Source organism: Oncorhynchus clarkii, chromosome 24 (genome assembly GCF_045791955.1).
Source record: "Oncorhynchus clarkii lewisi isolate Uvic-CL-2024 chromosome 24, UVic_Ocla_1.0, whole genome shotgun sequence".
NCBI lineage: Eukaryota > Metazoa > Chordata > Actinopteri > Salmoniformes > Salmonidae > Oncorhynchus > Oncorhynchus clarkii.
The window spans coordinates 35,806,764-35,834,667 of NC_092170.1; the positions used below are offsets into that span (position 1 = coordinate 35,806,764).

The window sequence follows — 27,904 nt, forward strand, 5'->3', positions numbered from 1 at the left end:
AGGCGGTGCAATTGCCGTACCAGGCGGTGATAAAGCCCGACAGGATGCTCTCGATTGTGCCTCTGTAAAAGTTTGTGAGTGTTTTAGATGACAAGCCAAATGTCTTCAGGCTCCTGAGGTTGAAGAGGCGCTGTTGCACCTTCTTCACCACGCTGTCTGTGTGGGTGGACCACTTCAGGTTGTCCCTGATGTGTACGCCGAGGAACTTAAAACTTTCCACCTTCTCCACTACTGTCCAGTCGACGTGGATAGGGGGGGTGCTCCCTCTGCTGTTTCCTGAAGTCCACGATAATCTCCTTTGTTTTGTTGATGTTGAGTGAGTGGTTATTGACACCACACTCCCAGAGCCCTGACCTCCTCCCTGTAGGCCATCTCGTCGTTGTTGGTAATCAAGACTACCACTGTAGTGTCGTCTTCAAACTTAATGATTGAGTTGGAGGCGTGCATGGCCACACAGTCATGGGTGAACAGGGAGTACAGGAAAGGGCTGAGAACGCACCCTTGTGGAGCCCCAGTGTTGAGGATCAGCGGAGTGGAGATGTTGTTTCCTAACTTCACCACCTGGGGGCGGCCTGTCAAAAAGTCCAGGACCCAATTGCACAGGGCGGGGTTGAGACCCAGGCTCTCAAGCTTAATTACGAGTTTGGAGGGTGTTAAATGCTGAGCTGTAGTGAATGAATACCATTCTTACATAGGTATTCCTTGTCCAGATGGGATAGGGCAGTGGGCAGTGTGATGGCAATTGCATCGTCAGTGCACCTATTGGGGCAGGAGGCAAATTGGAGTGGGTCTAGGGTATCAGGTAGGGTGGAGGTGAAGGAGAGCCCACAGGCTTTGGTAGCGAGCCGTGTCAGTGGCACTGTATTGTCCTCAAAGCGAGCAAAGAAGTTGTTTAATTTGTCTGGGAGCTTCGATGTCTGCGACGGTGTCGTTTAAAAAAAATGTCATCTGTGATTGACTGTAGACCCTGCCACATAGATCTCGTGTTTGAGCCTGTAATCGGCCTGTGTGTAGCTGGTGTGGAGGAGTCAGGCACAGGACAGCAGAAATGAGTAAGGAACGTAATTTACTCAAAGAATCAATAAATACAACACAAATAACTAAACTAGCCCACAATAACGGACCGTATACATACAATCACTCACAAAAAACCATGGGGGAACAGAGGGTTAAATAATGAACAAGTAATTGGGGAATTGAAACCAGGTGTGTAAAACAAAGACAAAACAAATGGAAAATGAAAAGTGGATCGGCGATGGCTAGAAGGCCGGTGACGTCGACCGCCGAACGCCGCCCGAACAAGGAGAGGGACCGACTTCGGCGGAAGTCGTGACAGAGCCGTTGAATTGCAACTCTACTTTGTCTCTATACTGACACTTTGCTTGCCTTTGATACCATTTATTTTTTTTAAACCAGTCATTGCCAATGACAAGCATACTCATAACATGATGCAACCACCAGCAAGCTTGAAAATATAAAGAGTGGTACTCAGTGATGTGTTGTGTTGGATTTGCCCAAAACGTAAGGCTTTTTATTCAGGACATAAAGTTAATTTCTTTGCCACGTTTTGCCGTTCTACTTTAGTGCCTTGTTGCAAACAGGATGCATGTTTTGCCGTTCTACTTTAGTGCCTTGTTGCAAACAGGATGCATGTTTTGCCGTTCTAATTTAGTGCCTTGTTGCAAACAGGATGCATGTTTTGGAATATTTTCATTCTGTTCTTTTCACTGTGTTAATTAGGTTAGTACTGTGGAGTCACTACAACGTTGGTGATCCATCCTCAGTTTTCTCCTATCACAGCCATTAAACTCTCTAACTGTTTTAAAGTCACCATTGGCCTCATGGTGAAATCCCTGAGCGGTTTCCTTCCTCTCCGACAACAAGGAAGGATGCCTGTATCTTTGTAGTGACTGGGTGTATTGATACACCATCCAAAGTATAATTAATAACTTATCCATGCTCAAAGGCATATTCAATGTCCTTTTTTTGTTGTTGCCATCTACCTTTGTGAGGCATTGGAGTACCTCGCTGATCTTTGTGCTTGTATCTGTGCTTGAAATTCACTGCTCGACTGAGGGACCTTACAGATTATTGTATGTGTGGGGTACAGAGATGTGCTCCCAAGTGGCGCAGCACTGCGCCTCAGTGTTAGAGGTGTCACTCCAGACCCTGGTTCGATTTCCAGGCTGTGTCACAACCGGCCGTGATTAGGAGTCCAATAGGGCGGCACACAATTGTCCCAGCGTCGTGCGGGTTAAGGTTTGGCCGGGGTAGGCCGTCATTGTAAATAAGAATTCGTTCTTAATTGACTCGTTAATTAATTGACTAGTTAGTTAATTGACTAGTTAGTTAATTGGCTAGTTAGTTAATTGACTAGTTAGTTAATTGACTAGTTAAACAAAGGTTCAATAAAAAAGATGTGGCAATAATTCAGAAATCATGTTAAACACTATTAACACACAGAGTGAGTCCATGCAACTTACTATATGATTTGTTAAGCACATTTTTACTCCTGAACTTATTAAGGCTTGACATTTTATTTGATATTAGTTAACTAGGCAAGTCAGTTAAGAACAAATTCTTGTTTACAATGACGGACTACCCCGGCCAAACCCGGACGACGCTGGATCAATTGTGTGCCACCCTATGGGACTCCCAATCATGGAAATATGTGATACAGCCTGGATTCAAACCAGGGACTGTAGTGACGGAACGCTGTGCACCTCGGGAACCCAGAAGGGTTGCATACTTATTCACATTTCAGCTTTTTCAGTTTTTAATTCATTTGTAAAAAATAAAAATAAAACATTCCACTTTGACATTATGGGGTCCGAAAAACAAAATGTGGAAAACGTCAAGGGGTGTGAATACTTTGTGAAAACACTGGAAACGGGGAAGTAACTGGAAATGAACACCTCCAAAGATACACAGGACTATAATAAAGAACTCAACAGAAAGGCATGGGGGGGATGTAAATGAAGAAACTAAAACAAGACAGAGAGGAAGTTAGAACAGTGGGAAGAAGAGAAGGAGGGAGGGAGAGAAGGAGAAAGACAAATCTGGTCAGCTGTGTTAAACAGTAATTATTGGGCTTTGCCAAATTCCTCCGCCTTTGTTTGACCAATGGGAAGAAAAATAGGGTGTGATGCCCACTGATTGCCAGTCACGTTTTTGTTTTGTTACCGGGCCGAAAATAGAAAACAGAAATAATGAAGAGATGGCAAAAACATGTGCCTGCCTCATTCCACGGTGGTTTTGGGTGAAGACTGAAATCACGGACAATGTGGCTGAAGCCTTTTTCTGGGCCCATGATGTCATGCTTGGGCTACACTGAGAAAAGCCTTGGGATTAAAGAAACAGGGATATAGGATGCATGAAACCACAACAGGGGAAAAAAATGAGTGACTGGAATAGGTCGTTTTCTTCTGAGCGGAAGGGTATAGTGGACACTGTATCAAGTGCTCTACCTGTGAGTGCTCTATAGTTGTTGTGAGTGCTCTTGACCTGTGATTGCTCTATCTGTGAATGCTCTATATGTGAATGATCTATCTGTGAATGCTCTATATGTGAATGGTCTCTGTGAATGCTCTACCTGTGAGTGCTCTACCTGTAAATGATCTCTACCTGTGCATGCTCTATCTATGAATGCTCTACCTGTTGGTGCTCTATATGTGAATGCTCTCTACCTGTGAGTGCTCTCTACCTGTTCATACTCTCTGTGAATGCTCTATATGTGAATGCTCTCTATCTGTGTGTGCTCTATCTGTGAATGCTCTACCTGTTAGAGAGCATTCACATATAGAGCACTAACAGGTAGAACATTCACAGAGAGCACTAACAGGTAGAGAGCATTCACATATAGAGTACTACCCATGAGTGCGCTATCTGTGAATGCTCTCTACCTGTTAGTGCTCTATATGTGAATTCTCTCTACATGTTAGTGCTCTATATGTGAATACTCTACCTGTGCATGCTCTATCTGTAAATGCTCTACCTGTTAGAGAGCATTCACATATAGAGCACTAACAGGTAGAGCATTCACAGATAGAGCCCTCACACAGAGCACTAACAGGTAGAGAGCATTCACATATCTGTGAATGCTCTATATGTGAATGCTCTCTACCTGTGAGTGCTCTATTTTGAAATGAAGGTACATCCTGAAGTACATACTCCCCATCACCATTCTGGTCTCATTATTTTGTCTTCTGTTAGGGTGGCGGTATTTAATGAGGCACAATCAAGATTATATTCCACTCTCAGCTTGTTCTTTTCACACATCTCAGCTTGTTCTTTTCACACATCTCTTCCACACTCTCAGCTCGCGCAGTGTTTCTCTGACGACTGAGGAGGGGCGAGAAGCCAACCAGATACACATACAGTCTCTCACAGAGACATAGGAGAGACTATGTGATGTCACCAGGGTATGATTCCACTGGAGTGGCATGGTGACATCACTCACTGAGTGTGACAGAGACAAACACACAGAGAGCCTTAGAATTAGCATTAGTGGACAGGATATTCCCTCTCTAGACTACATGCAGTGGTGCCCAGGCTCATCACAAGTCAGTTCTCCAGTTCTGGGGCAAGCCGGAGTACAACCTCTGATGTCACAATGGAAACAGAAGAGGGACACCAGAGGTGCATGTACCTCTTAGCAGCTTTTGTCAAGGACTTACAATGAGCTCAGGTTAGGAAATAATCAATGGCCCCATTGATAGATACACCATAAATACAGTGAGCTCCAAACGGATTGGGACAGTGACAATTTTGTGGTTGTTTTGACTCTGTACTGCAGCACTTTGGAATTGATATGAATTTTGAGGTTTACGTGCAGACTGTCAGCTTTGAGGGGATTTTCAACCATATCAGGTGAACCGTTTACAAATTTACAGCACTTTTCGCACATATTCCCCCCCCCCCCCCCCATTAGGGGGACAAAAGTATTGGGACAAATTCACTTATACTGGATGTGTAATAACGTAGTCTCAAGTTTCGTATTTGGTCCCATTTTTCTACCACACAATTACATCAAGCTTGTGACTCAAGAAACTTGTTGGATGCATTTGCTGTTCGTTTTGTCTTTTTTTCAGATTTGTTTTTGTGCCCCCCCCTCAAAGAAAGTGTCATTTTGGAGTCACTTTTATAGTAAATATGAATAGAATATGTTTCTAAACACTTCTACATTAATGTGGATGCGACCATGACTACGGAGAGTCCTCAATGAATCTGACACACTAATATCATTATTATCGTCAGTATTAATCAATTATGAAGAGTGGAAAAAGTAACATGTACAAGCAGTGTGCATTACAAAATATGAACAAGGCATTCGTAACATGTTTCAAGTGCTGAGGAAAAAGGCATATGGAATGAGAAACCGAGGCCCACACACACATTGAGGGACGATGTTAAACATTTGGACATTTCTCTTTAGCATTACAGACATAAAACACAGGATCTATATGAACACCTTACGCTAGAATAATTCAATACCTACGAAGATGGATTCCTGGCCAATTCCACAAATGGTGTTAAATTCCTTACCTAGAATGTAGCCACTGAAACTCAAATCACTTTAACCGTACACACACGACGTTGACGTGCAGACACTGATGGAGAACGAGTACAAAGGTGAACAACTCAGACTGTGAGAGCGGGGAAACGGTTAACGAGAGCCTGGAACAATCAGCATTTCCAGGGGAAAGTCCCACCTTCTGTGCGGTGAAGGCTTCAGGGGAGATGTTGGTATTAAGGAGACAGATGGCAGCCATTCAGTTCAGAAAATGTATTTAAATGTCCCAACGGTCACCTGATACAATTGATAAGATGGCTAAGAAGCCAAATAATCTCTCCGTGATACAGTCACTCTGAATGATGTATACATGCTTCATTACAGACACGGGGTAATATGAGACTGATAACACATTCAACAACTTTCAATTGAACAAAGACTTTAGGTGTCTGGGAATGTCTGAGGAGATTCTGGAAGAGAGATCTCTAATATCAGTCAGAAAACACAGCTTCACTCTGAACGGAATGACCTGATAATGTCCTTTTTTACATGTTGGGCCTCAGGGCTATCAATACAATGTGTCCACAGACGAACCCTTCAGTGGGAATCAGGCACCAATTATTTTACATGAGGATGGAGGGTGGGTGGTCCGGAGTTTTTTTAAATGAGCTTTTTTCCCCCTTGGAATCTAGAGTCATAATCATTATGCTTAATTCAATGTCAAAATATGTATATTTGTCTGCATAAGTTATCTAAAAATAGATCTTTACCTGTTTTGATTGTAATTTTAATTAATGGACACTTTTAAAGAACATCTCAACATACTGCACTAACATGCCTATGACAATACATCCACATTACAACAGTACACAGGATCGTAGCACACATCATCAATACAGACACATATCATGGCATCATAATTAATACACAAGTATCGTGATATTATATCATAAGGTGTCAGATTACATTTAAACCAAGTATTTTTCTGCATATCTAAACATAACTCTTGAGCTGTCTGTACCCTCTTGACATGTGTTTTTTTTTTTTAAAGAAACTAAATACACTTCTCTGCATCTCTGCTAAAATGTGGGTAAAAAATTTAAAGAAATGTGAGTCTTATTCAGTACATTTTGTTATTGTTTGTTTTTATAAAGTCTAGTAACCTTGCCAGCAGGTTTGCCAGCTAATATAGTTAAACAAGCTACTTACTCAAAGTTGCTTGATAGCCTGGCTTGGTTTTCCAGAGATGAGGTTGGGAGATTGGTAACCTTTCTAGCTGGCTAGCTAAAGCCAACTTCATGAAATTGCTAGGTGGCTACTGGCTAGTAATACAGAGACTAAACACATTTTTTTTGTTTTATTTATTCATCAAGAAGGAATCAGTAGGCTACGTAGCTTGATCAAATTAATTTACAAACATAACCTCCTGGGAGTCCTGGCCATCACAGGCAGCTAAAATCAAATCAAACACAGTGTGTCTCCCGACACACTCTCCTCAGTATTTAGCATATTTCCTAGTATATCTTTGCTCTGTGTACCTTGGAAGGAACCACCTACTAGGGAGAATAGGGGGGGGGGGGGGGGGATATTGCCGGGTTCAGTCAGTGTGTCCCCACCGCAAAGTACCGCTGACAGATCTTTTCAAAAATAATTGTGATAAAATAAGTCCGTAAAAATGTTAGTAATTAATTTAACATATATGACTTTTTATTTTTTTTAAACAGGACAAATCTGAGGGGGCACATGCCCTTGTGCCCGATGCATCTGGTTGGAACCAGCTCTCAGGAACGTTAAATGAGCCAATGAGTGTGTGAGTGCGTGCGTGTGTGCGGACTGTGGGTTTCTGAGCAGGGGTTACGTCACGGGTGTTACAGTTGAGGTGGTACTTTTCTCATGTTTTCAAGTTCCTTGGTGTCCACATCACCAACCAACTATCATGGTCCAAACATACCAAGACAGTCGTGAGGAGGGTACGACAAGACCTGTTACCCCTCAAATCAAATCAAATTTATTTGTCACAATTATTTTAGAAAAGATCTGTCAGCGGTACTTTGCAGTGGGGACACACTGACTGAACCCGGCAATATACCCCCCCCCCCTATTCTCCCTAGTAGGTGGTTCCTTCCAAGGTACACAGAGCAAAGAAATTCTAGGAAATATGCTAAATACTGAGGAGAGTGTGTCGGGACACACACATGGTTAGCAAATGTTAATGCCAGTGTAGCGAAATTCTTGTGCTTCTAGTTCCGACAATGCAGTAATAACCAACGAGAAATCTAACCTAACAATTCCACAACAACTACCTTATAGACACAAGTGTAAGGGGATAAAGAATATGTACATAAAGATATATGAATGAGTGATGGCACAGAACGGCATAGGCAAGATGCAGTAGATGGTATCGAGTACAGTATATACATATGAGATGAGTAATGTAGGGTATGTAAACAAAGTGGCATAGTTAAGAGTGGCTAGTGATACATGTATTACATAAAGATGCAGTAGATGATATAGAGTACAGTATATACATATACATATGAGATGAGTAATGTAGGGTATGTAAACAAAGTGGCATAGTTAAGAGTGGCTAGTGATACATGTAATACATAAAGATGCAGTAGATGATATAGAGTACAGTATATACGTATACATATGAGATGAGTAATGTAGGGTATGTAAACATTATAGGAGACTGAAAAGATTTGGCATGGGTCCCCAGATCCTCAAAAGGTTCTACAGCTGCACCATCGAGAGCATCCTGACCGGTTGCAACACCGCCTGGTACGGCAACTGCTCGGCATCTGATCGGCACCCTCGGCAACTGCTCGGCACCCAGTCACCTGTTATAGACTGTTTTCTCTGCTACCGCACGGCAAGCGGTACCGGAGTGCGAAGTCTAGGACTAAAAGGCTCCTCAACAGCTTCTACCGCCAAGCCATTAGACTGCTGAACAATGAATAAAATTGCCACCGGACAATTTACTTTGACCCCCCCCCCCCCCCCTTTGTAAACTGCTGCAACTCGCTGTTTGTCACCTATGCATAGTCACTTCACCCCCACCTACATGTACAGATGACCTCAACTACCCTGCACACTGACTCGGTACCGGTGGCCCCTTTATAAAGCCTCATTATTGTTATTCTTATTGTATTACTTTTTATCATTATTTGGTTAAGGGCTTGTAAGTAAAGTATTTTTCTTGGTAAAGTCTACACTTGTATTTGGAGAATGTGACAAATAAAGTTTGATTTGATTTGATTATTTTGGGCTATCCTAACTATCAGTTTGCCTCCATTTCACACCATATATACTTATACATAAACATTTTAGTTGGGTTCAATATCTTTATGAAAAAATATGCTGCCCACGGAAATTCAAGGTCTCAATTTCCTGCTGTGTTGAATGCCATGTCATTACTTGGTGGTTGTTCTGTTTTTCAGACACAGTCATAGTTAGGCATCAAAAATGGCTGCTGAAATAGTCACATGAATGATTGAGGCTAGGCTCCAAACCATCACAGACAATTCAGTTCTGCCTGGTCACAAAGCAGGGGAGGTTAGGCTTGGCTGTGTATGTATGTATGTATGTATGCATGTGTGTGTGCTTGTGTGTGTGCTTAGGTTTGGCTGGAGGTAGCTGTGGTAACATCTTGCTCAGTTTGTCAGCAGTGTGGTTTTTGTCGCTTCTTGTTTTCTAAGATGGCTGCCATTCCTGTGGTCTTTTCTGTGGCTTCAGCTGACCTCAGTCCTGTAAAGGACATTCCTAAAGTCACGCACTCCTTGACCTCTCACACTTTGACCTTGAATTAATAGATGTTTCCCCTTTTATTCCCTCATCATATACTAGCCCCTCCCATCTCCTGGGTTCACCCAATCAGATTAACAGAAGAAAGAGCCGAAAAGCCTTTGGTTATCATCACAAATATTTCAGAGGAAATGAATGTGGTTCATCAGGTGTTTTGTGTGTGTATGTGTGTATGTGTGTGTGTGTGTATGTGTATGTGTATGTGTGTGTGTGTGTGTATGTGTGCTTCTGTATGTCTATTCCAATACAGTTTTCCTGAATGTTGGAAATCTGCTGCGTGTCCGAAACCGAGATCACTCGGATCACTGGATTACAGTATTCCGGGTCGGGGATAAATCCTCCTCTGGCTCGTGTCTCAGAGTCTTGGGAATAGTTCCCCCTCTGATCAATGGAATACAGCATTCTGTTTTGGGGAATAGTTCCCCCTCTGATCAATGGGATACAGCATTCTGTTTTGGGGAATAGTTCCCCCTCTGATCAATGGGATACAGCATTCTGTTTTGGGGAATAGTTCCCCCTCTGGCTCGTGTCTCAGAGTTTTTCCTTTAATTATACCATTCCTGTTCTCTGCGTCCAGAGAAATGGGTCCAGGTCGGATTCAGACTCGGGGGATTGAAGTGGGAATTTCCTTGGCAGGGATATTCCTGGCTGACATTGGGATGGGGACCGCAGTGGCACGGGCTTATTGGATGTGTTCCCATCTGCTCCATTTATGGGCGGCAGGACAGACGGACGGCTTGATTACAGCCCAGCCATGCCCGTGTGTCCCTCTCCGCAACACACACACATGCCAAGGTGTGTGTGGCACTACATGATCAGGCCAGGTCAAAATGTCAGGGTATAAAACGTTTTGTAGGTGTGTAGGAGAGTCAAAGTAAGATCTACAACTCACAAAGAATACAGGGCATTCGGAAAGTATTCTGAACCCTTCACTTTTTCCACATTATGTTACGTTAAAGCCTTACTATAAAATCGATTAAATAAAAAAATCCTCAATCTACACACAATACCCCATAATGACATCACAATACCCCATAATGACATCACAATACCCCATAATGACATCACAATACCCCATAATTACAAAGCAAAACAGGTTTTTAGAGATGTTTGCAGATTTATAAAAAATAAAAATACCTTATTTACATAAGTATTCAGACCCTTTGCTATGAGACTCGAAATTGAGCTCAGGTCTATGAGACTCGAAATTGAGCTCAGGTGCATCCTGTTTCCATTTCGACAACTTGATTGGAGTCCACCTGTGGTAAATTCAATTGATTGGACATGATTTGGAAAGGCACACACCCTGTCTATATAAGGTTCCACAGTTGACTGTGCATGTCAGAGCAAAAACCAAGCCATGAGGAATTGTCCGTAGAGTTCCAAGACAGGATTGTGTCAAGGCACGGATCTGGAAAAGGGTACCAAAAATGTTTTGTTGCATTGAAGGTCCCCAAGAACACAGTGGCCTCCATTATTCTTAAATGGAAGAAATTTGACTCTTCCTAGAGCTGGCCGCTCGGTCAAACTGAGCAATCTGGGGAGAAGGGTCTTGGTCAGGGAACCTGATGGTCACTCTGACAGAGCTCCAGAGTTCCTCCGTGGAGATGGGAGAACCTTCCAGAAGGACAACCATCTCTACAGCACTCCACCAAATCAGGCCTTTATGGTAGAGTGGCCAAATTGAAGTCAATCCTCAGTAAAATCACATGATAGCCCCCTTGGAGTTTTCCAAAAGGCACCTAAAGGACTCTCAGACATTGAGAAACAAGATTCTCCATTCTGATGAAACCAAGATTGAACACTTTGGCCTGAATGCCAAGCATCACGTCTGGAGGAAACCTGGCACCATCCCTATGTTTGTCAGTGGCAGGGACTAATCAGGTTTGAGGGAAAGATGAACGGAGTTAAGTACAGAGTGATCCTTGATGAAAACCTGCTCCAGAGCGCTCAGGACCTGACTGGGGCGAAAGTTCACCTTCCAACAGGACAAGAACACTAAGCACACAGCCAACTATGTGCTAACCATGTGTATGTGACAAATAAAATTTGATTTGATTTGATTTGAGACAACGCAGGAGTGGCTTCGGGACAAGTCTCTGAATGTCCTTGAGTGACCAGCCAGAGCCTGGACTTGAACCCGATCGTACATCTCTGGAGAGACCTGAAAATACCTGTGCAGAGATGCTCCCCATTCAATCTGACAGAGCTTGAGAGGATCTGCAGAGAAGAATGGGAGAAACTCCCAAAATTCAGGTGTGCCAAGCTTGTAGCGTCATACCCAAGAAGACGACTCGAGGCTGTAATCGCTGCCAAAGATGCTTCAACAAAGTACTGAGTAAAGGGTCTGAATACTTACGTAAATGTGATATTTTATTTTTTTATTTTTAATACATTTGCAAAAAATGTATAAAAAGCTGTTTTTGTTTGGTCATTATGGGGTGTTGTGTGTAGATTGACGATCATCTCAAGCATTATCAATGGAAACAGGATGTGCCTTTCAAGTCTCATTTTTTGCAGTGGTGGAAAAAGTACCCAATTGTCATACTTGAGTAAAACTATAGATACCTTAATAGAAAGTTACTCAAGTAGAAGTGGAAGTCGCACAGTAAAATACTCTAAAAGTCTAAAAGTATTTGGTTCTAAATATACTTAAGTATCAAAAGTATAAATCATTTCGAATTCCTTATATTAAGCAAAGCAGACGGCACAATTTTCTTGTTTTTAAGTGAATCCTCCAGATCAGAGGCAGTAGATGACCAGGGATGTTCTCTGTTTAGTGAGTCCTCCAGATCAGAGGCAGTAGATGACCAGGGATGTTCTCTGTTCAGTGAGTCCTCCAGATCAGAGGCAGTAGATGACCAGGGATGTTCTATTGATTAGTGAGTCCTCCAGATCAGAGGCAGTAGATGACCAGGGTTGTTATATTGATTAGTGAGTCCTCCAGATCAGAGGTAGTAGATGACCAGCGATGTTCATCTCAATCAAACAGACTCCAACCTCTCCACAATGGCCAAGACCAGAGAGCTGTGTAAGGACATCAGGGATAAAATTGTAGACCTGCACAAGGCTGGGATGGGCTACAGGACAATAGGCAAGCAGCTTGGTGAGAAGGCAACAACTGTTGGAGCAATTATTAGAAAATGGAAGAAGTTCAAGATGACGGTCAATCACCCTCGATCTGGGGCTCAATGCAAGATCTCACCTCGTGGGGCATCAATGATCATGAGGAAGGTGAGGGATCAGCCCAGAACTACACGGCAGGACCTGGTCAATGACCTGAAGAGAGCTGGGACCACAGTCTCAAAGAAAACCATTAGTAACACACTACGCCGTCATGGATTAAAATACTGCAGTGCACGCAAGGTCCCCCTGCTCAAGCCAGCGCATGTCCAGGTCCGTCTGAAGTTTGCCAATGACCATCTGGATGATCCAGAGGAGGAATGGGAGAAGGTCATGTGGTCTGATGAGACAAAAATAGAGCTTTTTGGTCTAAACTCCACTCGCCGTGTTTGGAGGAAGAAGAAGGATGAATACAACCCTAAGAACACCATCCCAACCGTGAAGCATGGAGGTGGAAACATCATTCTTTGGGGATGCTTTTCTGCAAAGGGGACAGGACGACTGCACCGTATTGAGGGGAGGATGGATGGGGCCATGTATCGCGAGATCTTGGCCAACAACCTCCTTTCCTCAGTAAGAGCATTGAAGATGGGTCGTGGCTGGGTCTTCCAGTATGACAACGACCCAAAACACACAGCCAGGGCAACTAAGGAGTGGCTCCGTAAGAAGCATCTCAAGGTCCTGGAGTGGCCTAGCCAGTCTCCAGACCTGAACCCAATAGAAAATCTTTGGAGGGAGCTGAAAGTCCATATTGCCCAGCAACAGCCCCGAAACCTGAAGGATCTGGAGAAGGTCTGTATAGAGGAGTGGGCCAAAATCCCTGCTGCAGTGTGTGCAAACCTGGTCAAGAACTACAGGAAACGTATGATCTCTGTAATTGCAAACAAAGGTTTCTGTACCAAATATTAAGTTCTGCTTTTCTGATGTATCAAATACTTATGTCATGCAATAAAATGCAAATTAATTACTTAAATCATACAATGTGATTTTCTGGATTTTTGTTTTAGATTCCGTCTCTCACAGTTGAAGTGAGTGTACCTATGATAAAAATTACAGACCTCTAAATGCTTTGTAGGTAGGAAAACCTGCAAAATCGGCAGTGTATCAAATACTTGTTCTCCCCACTGTACTTTCGCAAGCCACTGTATAGACTGGTGTGTGCCTTTCCATATCACGTCCAATCAATTTAATTTACCACAGGTGGACTCCAATCAAGTTGTAGAAACATCTAAAGGATGATCAATGGAAACAGGATGCACCTGAGCTCAATTTCGAGTCTCATAGCAAAGGGTCTGAATACTTATGTAAATAAGATATTTCTATTTTTTATAAATCTGCCAACATCTCTAAAAACCTGTTTTGCTTTGTAATTATAGGGTATTGTAATGTCATTATGGGGTATTGTGATGTCATAATGGGGAATTGTGTGTAGATTAGGAAATGTTTTTCTAATAAATTTTATAATAAGGCTGTAACATAACAAAATGTGGAGAAGGTCAAGGGGACTGAATACATTCTCAATGCACTGTATACCTGATCCTACCTACCCCAGGCCTTTAGCAAGCAGGCAGGCAGACAGGCAGACAGGCAGGCAGGACAGACAGGCAGGACAGACAAGAGTGAGTTATGAAATACCCTCTCCTCTCCTCAGCTGCAATGGGAGGGGTCCTATTGATATACCAAAGCAGGAATTTGGCCCTCCACAATGGAACTTTCTGCCAAGAATTTGGCCTGCATGATAACATTACTCTCCTCCTCTTGGAGAAAGCTTCAGGAGCAGTGTCTGTGTCCATTGTACATGTGTGTGTGTCCATTGTACATGTGAGTGTGTGTGTCCATTGTACATGTGAGTGTGTGTGTGTGTGTGTGTGTGTGTCAATTGTACATGTGTGTGTGCGTGTGTGTGTGTGTGTGTGTGTGTGTGTGTATATGTCAGCAGGGTTAATGCTGATACAGTATGTCCTCCTCTGAGAACATCACAAACTCTGTAACTCACTGCTGGGCTGTTTGCCCTTTGTGGGCAATGGAAGGAGACGGTTATCAGAGGAATTACATGTCTAAAATAGTGGCTGGTTGAAGTCTGTGCCCATTCAATAACAGATAATAGATTGACAGTTATGCCCAGAGGTAATCCATCTTGGTCTGCTAAAACCCACACAGACAAATAGATATTACAGATAGGCCGAAGTTGAATGGCAAACACACCCAGTAGGTAAGGCATTACAATGATGGAAGAATTATGGCATAATTAGTAGGTCACACCCCTGGACAGCGTCAGAGTCTAACCGGTCATTGTTATTCACTGTTGGCAATAACAAAAGCATCACAAACTAACCCACCAAAAAACAATTTATTGTTGAAGATTGAATAGTTATCTCTGCAACTGGTACCTTTTGGGCTGGTGTCCACAGGCCCAGATAAGTCCTCTTGTACCAAATTTCACTTAAGTCAAGACTACGATAGTGTGGGTATCAAGGTTATGTCAGATGACTATGGCAGTACCACAGTTGACTCCATTTAAATATGGAGTCACAGGCATGTCATTTAAGTTCAGTCTAACTTAGTCAATAACTAAATATGTGATTTCAACTAACTGAACCAGAATTAAACCTAAACCTACAAGTGATTTATATATATACACTAGATGACAGCCAGGGAGCGCAGTTTTGAAGCCACCACACCTCCATCTTGGTACACCCCCTCCTTATAAAAAAATATTTTTGAATCTATAGAAATGTATTTATTAATGTCTACATTTGTTTTTGCCACATTTATTATATTACAGACACCTTAATACATACTTTTTAAGTATATTATGTGAGCTAAACATAAATTATAAATATTTGTTTTAAAATGTACAACAAGTATAATTTTACTGTCCCCACAACAACAAAAATAGCTAAATACATGTAATTTTGTCCTTGAAACAAATATTCGACTTCTACAGTACTTTAAATAATATAGAATTAAATTCATTCCTATGGAGGACTGCTTCTTCTGAAGAGGGCCAATATGGCCGACCGGTGGCTTTAAAGCCTCTCATTGACCAATACATAGCATTCGCAATCCAGGGTTTATATACTTCATTGAAAACTACCTGTGGATTAATTTGACCTGGGTCTGTGATACTAACTAGTGAGAAGCCTATCCACGGAGACGGTCGTCACTAGTTACCACAGCCACAAAGTAAGAATATTTATACAATTTCTGTTAGTAAAATGTGGTCGTAAACCTAACCATAACCACACCACTGACCGTATGCCTAGACGTAAATAAAGAACAGAAAGCAATTTTTGGTTTTCATACATTTTTATGATATAGACCACGTTTACCTTGTGGCTGTGGTAACTAGTGAAAACCCTGAAAGACTGATCTAGCACGGAAAGGGGATTCTAGGGTTTCACTCATGTTTAATAGGCTGCGGTGAGTTCATCACGCACCCATGCGTGGCAGCGCGTGGTGGAGAGCCAGGGGACGCGTGCGCCACAAACAGGACAAGAACATAGTTACAATGTAACGGATCACATCTCACATAAAACGTGTCACTCACAGACGATAGCTTAGATCTGAGTAGAGAAAATATGACAAAGGCCCTCTCTAACTTGACAACTTTCTAACTATGAAAACCAATGTTTAGTGTGGCATAACACCACGGCCTTTCAGTTGGATATAGCCCAGCCTTGGCTACTGCTCAAATTAATCTAGGCTACATGCGACACACGAGTCATAAAGACGTGGCATCATGCGCTGTCCATATTTCCACTCGCCGTGTGACATTACAACATTGCTGACTAGGAAACCGCATTGCCTGCAGAGCCTGGGGCATCTCACAAAATGCGCCAATTACTTTCATTGTATTTTCATTGTACTATCCCACAGTCAGACAGAGCAACACGAGACACAGGCACCATCAAAATATGCTCCACTAGCCTCTTCTTAACACGGACTCTATAACAAAATTATGATATTGGGATAAACTTGAACAAGAGCGTCAACTCGTGGTGACATTGTTTCAGTGAATTTAACTAAAGTAGTACGTATTCTTCCCATCTTTATACATAACGCAATGAGGGGGAACTATTGTCTGCTATAGCTAAATAAAACATCACAACTCCTATTAAATTGATTCGGAAAGGAAACATGTTCATTATAAAAAACAGCCCTACAACTACAAACCTAGCTATAGACTATAGAAATGGACCACTTGATGCACAGTATTACTACGTTTTAGCGAAATGGGTCGTAAAATATTGTAAAAGCTGTCAAAACAATAGCAGAAGAGACAGAACAAACGATTCACTAATAACATGAAACAAGCAAACCCATAAACTAAAAGTTTATACACTTACCAGATTGGCGGAAAAATAGGGCTAAATCAGTGGTCTGGGACGATCATTGTCACACATTCGCGTACACTGCATATAAGGGATATTTTAAAAACATGAAAAAAAAATGCCGGTAGGAAGTAGGCCTACCCCTCGCGAGCTCTCTGTGATCCAGAAATGTAAATACAGTAAACTCTCTAGATGAGTTTACAGGCCGCTACGTCATCGGCAGAAACCCGAGTAGAGTGTGCCCATGTTTTCTTTCCGCGCGCCTCCTCTGCTGCTGCTGAACTCATCACGAGTCAATGCGGGGAATCCACGCGCACCGGGACGGCAACGCCGGTGAGTTAGCGGGACCGGGAGCCATCTGTCGGGATTCACCCGCCTAGCCTCATAACAGGCGGCTCGCGAATCATCAGCTTTGCTATGACCACAGAGGCTCGCGAACATAGTTTACACACACGTGGCCACCTGATTTTACTAACCTTACTGACTTGGCCTATACACTGTTTATACCAGACTACTAAAGGGCTGGATTAAATATCAAGAATGTTTTTGCCAAAACTTCTGCAAAATCAACACAAAGTTGAAAATATATTGTAACGACCCTGGGTTTATAAGCGCGGAAATCGTCCATGCCGCACGAGCATGCTTTTGCGGCACAGTCGATAGCGCGCCGGAGCTCGGGCTCGAAGGTCCGAGACCTGCTCCCTGCTGTTTCATTACAATATGATGGAAACCTACCTGCATGTCCTTTATAGGGGGTAGCCTATTCAAAAAGAATGCTTGCACTGTGCATGACAGTGGGCCTGAACAAAAATATAAATGCAACAATTTTACTGAGATAAAATTCATATAAGAAAAAAGACATCAATAGAAATAAATTCATTAGGCCCTAATTGGACATTGTCATCTTATTAGGATTGTGTACAGATCCTTGTGACATAGGGCCGTGCATTATCATGCTGAAACATGAGGTGATGGCACGACAATGGGCCTCAGGATCTCGTCATGGTATATCTGTGCATTCAAATTGCCATCAATAAAATCCACCCTAAAAATGATTTTGTTAGGGCCTGCCCATACCATAACCCCACTACCACCATGGGACACTTTGTTCACGACGTTGACATCAGCAAACCACACGACCCCACCTGCCCGGAACACTTGAAACTTGGATTCAAGTATGAAACCCACAGTTTCATCAGCTGTCCGGGTGGCTGGTCTCAGACAATCCCGCAGGTGAAGAAGCCATATGTGAAAGTCCTGGGCTGGTGTGGTTACATGTGGTGTGCAGTTATGAGGCAAGTTGGACGTACTGCCAAATTCTCTAAAATGACGTTGGAGGCGGCTTATGGTAGAGAAAAACAAAATGATCTGGAAACAGCTGGATGGAGACATCTGTGGTATTGTGCTGTGACAAAACTGCACATTTTAGAGTGGCCTCTTATCCCCAGCACAAGGTGCACCTGTGTAATGATCATGATGTTTAATCAGCTTCTTGATATGCCACATATGTCAGCTGGATGGATTATCTTGGCAAAGGAGAAATACTCACCAACAGGGATGTAACCAAACTTATGCACACATTTGGAGCGTGTGGAACATTTCTGGGATCTTTTATTTCAGCTCATGAAACCAATACTTTACATGTTGCGCTTATATTTAAGTTCAGTGTTAGTCGAAGAGCCTGTTCTGACCATCAGAGGGTTTAGATAATGCTTTCTAAAAGGATGGGATGCAAATTCACTGTCCTCATTCTCTCTCCCTCCATGATTGAGATTTAATAAACATTCCCTCCCTCAACCTGCAGATGCAGCATTTCGAGAAATAGCCTGAAATTGGAATAGCCTACCAACACACACAGTCTCTTAAAGAGAAGATTCTAATAAAGCTAACATTATTCCATTAAACAGTAGATGATTGTGAAAACCTAACATTCTTACTCAATACCTAAACTTTTCCACTGATTGTGAAAACCTAATATTCTCTATCTCTGAAATGTTCCACTGGTCTGACTGAGTGAGTGACAGTGAGTGAGTATTAGTGACTGAGTCTATGACACACTATCAAAATCTCATTCTTCTGGCAGACAGAGGGCCTATTGCGCAACACGTTTCAAATCGGTCGTGTGTCTTCATTCATTCCAGTGTGTGAGCGTAGACATTCATTCCCAGCCCCCTCGTACGAACACACAAATGAGGGTCATTCATCAGAGATGTTGACTTGGCTGTGTGTGAGAATGGTTTGTATAAAGCCCATTTCATCCAGGGATCTTCCAGTACGATACACTGTGTTGGTACAGAGAACTTACAGACACTGTGGTGGTGTTAGTGTCACGGCTGGGATCTGAACCTCGGAAAATTCCCTCGCGGGCAGAGGGTGACAGACTTTTAGGTTGCAGGCGGGGCTACCTCATTATGAGAGTGTGAGTCCTCACCTCTGCTACATTAGCTGCTGTAGGGATGCCGTCTTGCCTGAGATCCCGAATTAGAAGTTAGGATTCAGAGTTGTTCCTGTCCAGGTCCATGGATCAGTACTCTCCACTTCCTGGCTCTGAAAAACTACAAGGTGTACAGACAGATGTCACATGATACATTCCTACTCCCAGCGGCAGTAAGAACTGTTACAGACACCGGGTCGTCTGGCACCAGTGACATGATTTAATTCCAAAGAAGAACCCAACAGTGACGAATCAGAAACAGTTACAGGAAGAAACTGTGAAGTAACCATGACAACTGAAGTATGACCATAGAAGCCGTCTAGTTTGTCTCTTTTGTAATTCTGTGACAGTTATAATTTAAACGTGACTGACAAAGCATGCCAGAGGAGAAAACACACACACAAGTATATAAAAATATGCCATTCGATTCATATCAACAATTGAGGACCGTGTGGGTGCACTATTTACAGAAAAAAAAGGCAATATATACCAATATTTACATTACACAATAAAGACTTCTTTCACACACAGGCAGAACGGTTACTTACAAGAATTACTGAAATTTACTAGGATGGCAGCATGAAATTATTATGACGGTTAGAAGAAGTGTGAATGATAAATTCTGAATGTCTTTGCCACAGTGATATTCTACTACATGTTGTTACTTGATTAACATGAAAGCTAGCATGGACGTCTTTCACTTCATTTTCTACAATGTAGTGTTCATAAAAATGTACTGTGCAGTTACTGTGGAAACAGAAGTGTGTGTGTGTGGGGGGGGGGGGCGTGGAAATATAATGGATAGAAATATCTTTGCCCTAAAATCCACATGGTTCCACAGTCAACCCAATATGACATCCACATGGTTCCATAGTCAACCCAATATGAAATCCACATGGTTCCACAGTCAACCCAATATGACATCACATGGTTCCACAGTCAACCCAATATGAAATCCACATGGTTCCACAGTCAACACAATATGAAATCCACATGGTTCCACAGTCAACACAATATGAAATCCACATGGTTCCACAGTCAACCCAATATGACATCACATGGTTCCACAGTCGACCCAATATGAAATCCACATGGTTCCACAGTCAACCCAATATGACATCCACATGGTTCCACAGTCAACCCAATATGAAATCCACATGGTTCCACAGTCAACCCAATATGACATCACATGGTTCCACAGTCAACCCAATATGAAATCCACATGGTTCCACAGTCAACCCAATATGACATCACATGGTTCCACAGTCAACCCAATATGACATCCACATGGTTCCACAGTCAACCCAATATGACATCACATGGTTCCACAGTCAACCCAATATGACATCCACATGGTTCCACAGTCAACCCAATATGACATCCACATGGTTCCACAGTCAACCCAATATGACATCCACATGGTTCCACAGTCAACCCAATATGAAATCCACATGGTTCCACAGTCAACCCAATATGACATCACATGGTTCCACAGTCAACCCAATATGACATCACAATAACACAGATAGAATAACCAACTAGAATTCCACACTTGGCTAAAGTTTCAGAGCACTTACACAGACACAGGTTGCTCCACTAATATACGTCTACACAGAGACACAGCTAGCAGCAGACGAGTATCAAACGACCAGGTTATCCGATTATATTTGAGTCATTTAGCAGACGCTCTTATCCAGAGTAACTTACAGGAGCAATTAGGATTGTGCCTCGCTCAAAGCACATCGACATATTTTTTTTCCACCTAGGTCGGCATGAGGATTTGAATCAGCGACCTTTCGGTTACTGGCCCAACACTCTTAACCGCTAGGCTACCTGTCGCGCCCGATTATCCGTTAGCCTCTTCATTGGCTCACAATGGGGGAATTAGCCTAATGCTGATACATTTGGTTGGAGTGGTTGAAGGTGATGTCCCCAGATGGTTTGTAGGGGAGTTCTCTTGGCTGCTTGGAGAGATTAAACACTATCACCACCCTGAACCGGAGGGCACTGGTTTGTGTGTGTGTGTGTGTGTGTGTGTGTGTGTGTGTGTGTGTGTGTGTCAGAGCTCCTGTAAATCATCTATTTGGGGTAAAGAAAGAGAGAAAAACACATTTATAAATTAAGTGCTGTAAAAAGACAGAAATAAAATCTAAAACATAAATACTGTACAAACATACCTCTTCTACTACAGCCCCTTAAAACAAATGCTTTAACACACGTCACTGCGGTAGTGGGATGTTGTTTCTCTTTAAATAGAACAAAAAATCTTGAAAATTATGAACACAAAAGTGATTTTAGCTGTGAGAACTAGTTGTATGTGCATGTTTGTCATAGGCTATGGAGAGACGAGCTGTGTTTTGTCGAACGAGTGAAGAAAGTGTGTGTGTGTATGTTTATATAGTCTTAGTAGGTACCCTTGCCATATATTGCACATCGGTTACTTTTATAATGTTTACTCTTTAGTTTCCTTGTTCAGAGAACAGAGACGTTTAGTGTTCACTCCTTGTTCCATTTCTCCTCTCCTCCCTAGGATGGAGTGTTAGGATGGCCTTGTTCCATTTCTCCTCTCCTCCCTAGGATGGAGTGTTAGGATGGCCTTGTTCCATTTCTCCTCTCCTCCCTAGGATGGAGTGTTAGGATGGCCTTGTTCCATTTCTCCTCTCCTCCCTAGGATGGCCTTGTTCCATTTCTCCTCTCCTCCCTAGGATGGAGTGTTAGGATGGCCTTGTTCCATTTCTCCTCTCCTTCCTAGGATGGAGTGTTAGGATGGCCTTGTTCCATTTCTCCTCCTTGTTCCATTTCTCCTCTCCTCCCTAGGATGGAGTTTTAGGATGGCCTTGTTCCATTTCTCCTCTCCTCCCTAGGATGGCCTTGTTCCATTTCTCCTCTCCTTCCTAGGATGGAGTGTTAGGATGGCCTTGTTCCATTTCTCCTCTCCTCCCTAGGATGGCCTTGTTCCATTTCTCCTCTCCTCCCTAGGATGGCCTTGTTCCATTTCTCCTCTCCTCCCTAGGATGGCCTTGTTCCATTTCTCCTCTCCTCCCTAGGATGGCCTTGTTCCATTTCTCCTCTCCTCCCTAGGATGGAGTGTTAGGATGGCCTTGTTCCATTTCTCCTCTCCTCCCTAGGATGGAGTGTTAGGATGGCCTTGTTCCATTTCTCCTCTCCTCCCTAGGATGGAGTGTTAGGATGGCCTTGTTCCATTTCTCCTCTCCTCCCTAGGATGGAGTGTTAGGATGGCCTTGTTCCATTTCTCCTCTCCTCCCTAGGATGGAGTGTTAGGATGGCGTTGTTCCATTTCTCCTCTCCTCCCTAGGATGGAGTGTTAGGATGGCCTTGTTCCATTTCTCCTCTCCTCCCTAGGATGGCCTTGTTCCATTTCTCCTCTCCTCCCTAGGATGGAGTGTTAGGATGGCCTTGTTCCATTTCTCCTCTCTTCCCTAGGATGGAGTGTTAAGATGGCCTTGTTCCATTTCTCCTCTCCTCCCTAGGATGGAGTGTTAGGATGGCCTTGTTCCATTTCTCCTCTCCTCCCTAGGATGGCCTTGTTCCATTTCTCCTCTCCTCCCTAGGATGGAGTGTTAGGATGGCCTTGTTCCATTTCTCCTCTCCTTCCTAGGATGGAGTGTTAGGATGGCCTTGTTCCATTTCTCCTCTCCTCCCTAGGATGGAGTGTTAGGATGGCCTTGTTCCATTTCTCCTCTCCTCCCTAGGATGGCCTTGTTCCATTTCTCCTCTCCTCCCTAGGATGGAGTGTTAGGATGGCCTTGTTCCATTTTTACTTCCATCAGTCCATCATTTGGCTTGTTGCAGAATTCACAATCTTCTTCCCATCAGTAGCCTTTCACCCTGTCTGCCTCAACCGCTCTCTCTTTCCTTCTCTCTCCCTATCCTTCACCTAATCGGTCTGTCCTTATCCACACTTTTCTCTGGTCACTGTCCCAATCTCTTGCTCTCTCTCTCTTTCTCTCCCTCGCTTTCCCTCTCTCTCACTTGTTCCCTCCCTCTCTCCTAGTAAAGTCTGTAGAGACAGAGTCCACGCCGAAACACCAGACACATCACTCAGTGATTAACAACACAGACAGTTGCATCAGAACAAACTAAAACAACAACAGAAACCTGGTTTGAAAGCGACCCTGTAGTTTTTCAGCCTGGGCTAACAACACCCATGCACAGAGATATCAGAAGACGGAGAAAATAACTGGACCTAATAAAAACAGGGGTGGGTTTTGAGGCGGAGGGGTTGGGTTTATGTGTGGTTTTTGCTGAGGGTGGGGTTCAAATGGGTCGGGGGACTCTCATTGGCTCAGACCCGGGGCAAGGGGCTTGGCCTCACATCCTCCAGGGCAGTATGTTGCTGGTGCTGAAGGGGTGGGTTTTGATAAATGGGGCCGGCTGATTGGCTCAGACCCTCCACAGCAGTAAGTGGTTGGTACTGTCGTCCCGCCCCACTGTCTCACTGCTATTTGTCAGCCGGAAGTCCTCATAGCCATCGCCACCGGAGATCACCAACTGATTGGTTTTAACGGGCAGGAGGGCGGAGGCTCGACGGCGAGCGGAATCTCGCCTCTGCAGACCCCCATTACCCCCTTCAACACCACTCTGGGCTGGGTTGCCTAGGAAACAGAGGAGTTCAAAGGTCATGAATATGGAAGTAACCCTTTAAACATTGTATAGCAAATATGTTTGGAAGCAGAAATGGTGCGTGGAGTGACATGGTTACCTGTGGTATCGGCGGGAAGGGGGAAGTTGACGTCGAAGCCTTCAGGTAGTTCTATGGAGGTGAGGAACCTCACATGGCCAGTGTGTCCATGAGCGGAGCCCATGGGGGTCAGAGGTGACCGCAGCGTCCCTGACACAGTCCCAGAGCTGACGGCTGGGATAGACAGGGTCAGGACCACCCCTGCACTGGTCCCGATCCACAGCAGGTCCTTACAGGCCAGGAGAGCTGTGATCCTCAGACACGCTGCCTTGTGTTGCCGGATGATCGCATCTGAACCTGGAGATGGGATGAGAATGGCAGAGAGGATAAGGTGAGAGGGAGAGGCCAGACGGAGGGAGAGGAAGGCCAGACAGAGGGAGAGGAAGGCCAGACAGAGGGAGAGGAAGGCCAGAGTGAGGGAGAGGAAGGCCAGAGTGAGGGAGAGGAAGGCCAGAGTGAGGGAGAGGAAGGCCAGAGTGAGGGAGAGGAAGGCCAGAGAGAGGGAGAGGAAGGCCAGAGAGAGGGAGAGGAAGGCCAGAGAGAGGGAGAAGAAGGCCAGAGAGAGGGAGAAGAAGGCCAGAGAGAGGGAGAGGAAGGCCAGAGAGAGGGAGAGGAAGGCCAGAGAGGGAGAGGAAGGCCAGAGTGAGGGAGAGGAAGGCCAGAGAGAGGGGGAGGAAGGCCAGACAGAGGGAGAGGAAGGCCAGACAGAGGGAGAGGAAGGCCAGACAGAGAGAGAGGAAGGCCAGAGAGAGGGAGAGGAAGGCCAGACAGAGGGAGAGGAAGGCCAGACAGAGAGAGAGGAAGGCCAGAGAGAGGGAGAGGAAGGCCAGACAGAGGGAGAGGAAGGCCAGAGAGAGGGAAAGGAAGGCCAGACAGAGAGAGAGGAAGGCCAGACAGAGAGAGAGGAAGGCCAGACAGAGAGAGAGGAAGGCCAGAGAGAGAGAAGAGAACAAGCGTTTTATTTAGAACTGGAGCTGCCATCTACTGGTTAAGAGGTGTAATGCGCTGAATCTGAATTTGTGTGTGTGTGTGTGTGCGCGCAGTGAACGTCTACGATGTTTTGGGGACTTATGGTGTGTGCGTACGTGTGTGTATGTGTGCTCTGTGTTACCTGCAAGCATCTTGTGCACGGCGGGGGCCACGTCCACCTCCGTCAGGCTGTCCCAGGTCTGGGCGTGGTAAAGTCTGATCTGGGCACTACCCTGGAGCGCCAGCCACACTCCCTGGCCGTAGCTCACCATGCAGGTAACACACCTACTGCTGTCTGTGCCCACCTGGAACCAGTGCTGCAGGGGAGAGAGAGAGGTTACAACCACCCAGATATCCATTTCATCCATCCATCCATCATTCCATCCATCGTTCCATCCATCCATCCATCGTTCCTTCCATCCATCCATCGTTCCATCCATCCACCCATCGTTCCATCCATCCATCCATCGTTCCTTCCATCCATCGTTCCTTCCTTCCATCCATCCATCGTTCCTTCCATCCATCGTTCCTTCCATCCATCCATCCATTGTTCCATCCATCCATCCATCGTTCCATCCATCCATCGTTCCTTCCATCCATCGTTCCATCCATCCACCCATCGTTCCATCCATCCATCCATCGTTCCTTCCATCCATCGTTCCATCCATCCATCGTTCCATCCATCCATCTTGTGACTGGACCGTAATGTAACCATACCTCTTGCACCAGTGTGGTTGTGTTGATGATGAGAACGCGGTTCTGTGAACCACACCACAGCTTCCCTCCGACCGGGACCATCTTAGTGACAGGACTACTGGGCGTGCCAAGACTCAACGTCTGAGATGACTGGGCGTCCCAGAAACTCCCCACCTCCCTCTGGTAGACGATCACATCTCCGTTGGCCAGGGACGCAAACACCTTGTTGTCCAGGTAGCTGAGAGAAGAGAGGAAGGAGATTGTCAGACACTGAAGGAGTAAAGCACAATTTAAAAGGTAAAAGTGTTAGACTTCTCTGATGTTTGCTAACATGAAAGCAGCCAGACTCACAGAATACACAGGATGGGGGCAGAATGCTGCATCTTCATGCTGTTCTTGCGGTTCCGGATGTTGTCTGATGACTGGTACACATGGATACTGACAGAGGGAGTTAGGATTTCAACGTGTGTTTGTGTGCGTTTCTGTACGTGTCGGTGTGTATTTGCGCGTGTTGTGCGTTTTACCATCCGTCCTCTGTGCCCAGCCACACAGAGCTCTGGTAAGCCTCCGGGTCAATGCTGAGCAGATCCTCCAGACTGGCTCTAGTGAAGGATCCCCGGGAGGAGCGGCGCATCGCTCTCCCGTCCATGGGGCTCTCGCTGTGGGGTCGACCTATTCCACCCACCCCTGGCCTGCCTGAAGCTCCATAAGAACTGGCCACGGGGTAGTCCTGCTCCTCCTCACTACTGGTGGTCTCTGTAGCCATGTCCTTAGAACCAGACCCCTCCTCATCTAGGACAGAGGGACAAAGGATAGTCCGGGTGTTTAAGTCGGTGAAAACTTGATCCCCAAGCTGGATGAATGGATGGCTTGGGGTTTTATGTGAATGTGTGTGAGAGAGTACTCACTGCCATAGCTGGATGACACAGTAGAGTGACTGGCTTGGCTCTGCAGTGTAGAGGAGGGGCTAGGAGAATCTTCATCGTCCGTGTCATCACTATCAAATGGAACTAACTCTGGCCCCGCCCCTGAAGGGGGCTCGGTCAGCTCCAGCGACGAATGAGAGATGGAGATGTGTAGCTGCTGCTGCCGGGATGGGGTGGAGTCAACAGCTACAGGGGGAGGGGCTGGGGAGTGCTCCACTCCACGTTCCCTAGGAGACACAGGATGCAGGACACTGATTTCTTAGAAGTCAGTAATGTTAGCTAAGCATTGCAGGACATCAACAGTAAAGACTGATACGTGTGTGTTTGTACACTATGCTCTGTGTACCAACCTCCCCTTGAGTCCAGGGACTGATACGTGTGTGTTTGTGCACTATGCTCTGTGTACCAACCTCCCCTTGAGTCCAGGGACTGATACATGTGTGTTTGTACACTATGCTCTGTGTACCAACCTCCCCTTGAGTCCAGGGACTGATACGTGTGTGTTTGTACACTATGCTCTGTGTGTTTGTGCACTATGCAACCTCCCCTTGAGTCCAGGGACTGATACGTGTGTGTTTGTGCACTATGCTCTGTGTACCAACCTCCCCTTGAGTCCAGGGACTGATACGTGTGTGTTTGTGCACTATGCTCTGTGTACCAACCTCCCCTTGAGTCCAGGGACCGCGGCGATGCAGATGATCCTAGCAGAGCAGACAGCGATACAGGCCTCTACAGTGGGCTGGTCTCTGATGTTGAGCAGACACACCTGGCCCACGTATCCATCACTGTTACACACCCACACCTCACTGCTGCTCTCTGGACAACTGTGGCTGGGGGAGGCACAGGAGAACTGGGGAGGGAGGATAGGAGAAAAGGACCATGAATACTTAAGTAGGAGTGTTCTCCATCAAGTACCGTAGTCAGAATGGCCTGGTAACCACGTCACACAACCAGGGTTGGGCTCAATTCAACTAACATGACCATTCCATAACTGGAAAAAAGGGCATTTATTTTCAAAAAGTAGAAGCTATTTTATAAATTTTTTCTTCAGAATGTTAAATTCAAATCACTTCCTGAATTTGCTGCCTTCAAATCTAATTGAGCCCAACCCTGCACACCATCAGGACAGGCTGGTGTCTCTCTTACCTGCATCCCACTACGAGTCTTCATAATGGGGATAGCCTTCAGGAACTCTGGGTCCCACTGGTCCTTATTCATTGCTGCACACATAGGACAAAGGAAGGGAGAGATAGAGGTTCTAGTGAACAATCCCTTTTAATACCATGTCAAATAACATGCACATGTGTTTTCTCGTACCCAGTTTCTTCTTGGCATCTTCGAAGGCCTGTTGGAAGTTGCTGCGTGTGTCTGGGGAGCTGAACTCGAAGACGAAGCTGGTTTCTG

The 27,904-nt window shown here is 44.7% G+C and overlaps 1 protein-coding gene across 1 annotated transcript in view; it reads right to left on the reverse strand.

The window, feature by feature from the left end:
• Window positions 1-23,468: 23,468 nt before the first annotated feature.
• The window catches only part of LOC139382570 (rho guanine nucleotide exchange factor 17-like), a 107,086-nt gene continuing 102,650 nt past the window's right edge, over window positions 23,469-27,904 (reverse strand). The window contains exons 11-20 of the mRNA XM_071126685.1: window positions 27,818-27,904; window positions 27,647-27,720; window positions 27,163-27,350; window positions 26,483-26,727; window positions 26,099-26,366; window positions 25,926-26,012; window positions 25,596-25,812; window positions 25,021-25,195; window positions 23,931-24,206; window positions 23,469-23,823 (exon numbers count right to left, since the gene is read on the reverse strand). The exon at window positions 27,818-27,904 is cut by the window's right edge and continues 121 nt beyond it. Of these exons, the coding sequence (XP_070982786.1) occupies window positions 23,612-23,823; window positions 23,931-24,206; window positions 25,021-25,195; window positions 25,596-25,812; window positions 25,926-26,012; window positions 26,099-26,366; window positions 26,483-26,727; window positions 27,163-27,350; window positions 27,647-27,720; window positions 27,818-27,904 (1,829 nt within the window). The 3' untranslated portion in view covers window positions 23,469-23,611. The remainder of the gene's footprint in view (window positions 23,824-23,930; window positions 24,207-25,020; window positions 25,196-25,595; window positions 25,813-25,925; window positions 26,013-26,098; window positions 26,367-26,482; window positions 26,728-27,162; window positions 27,351-27,646; window positions 27,721-27,817) is intronic.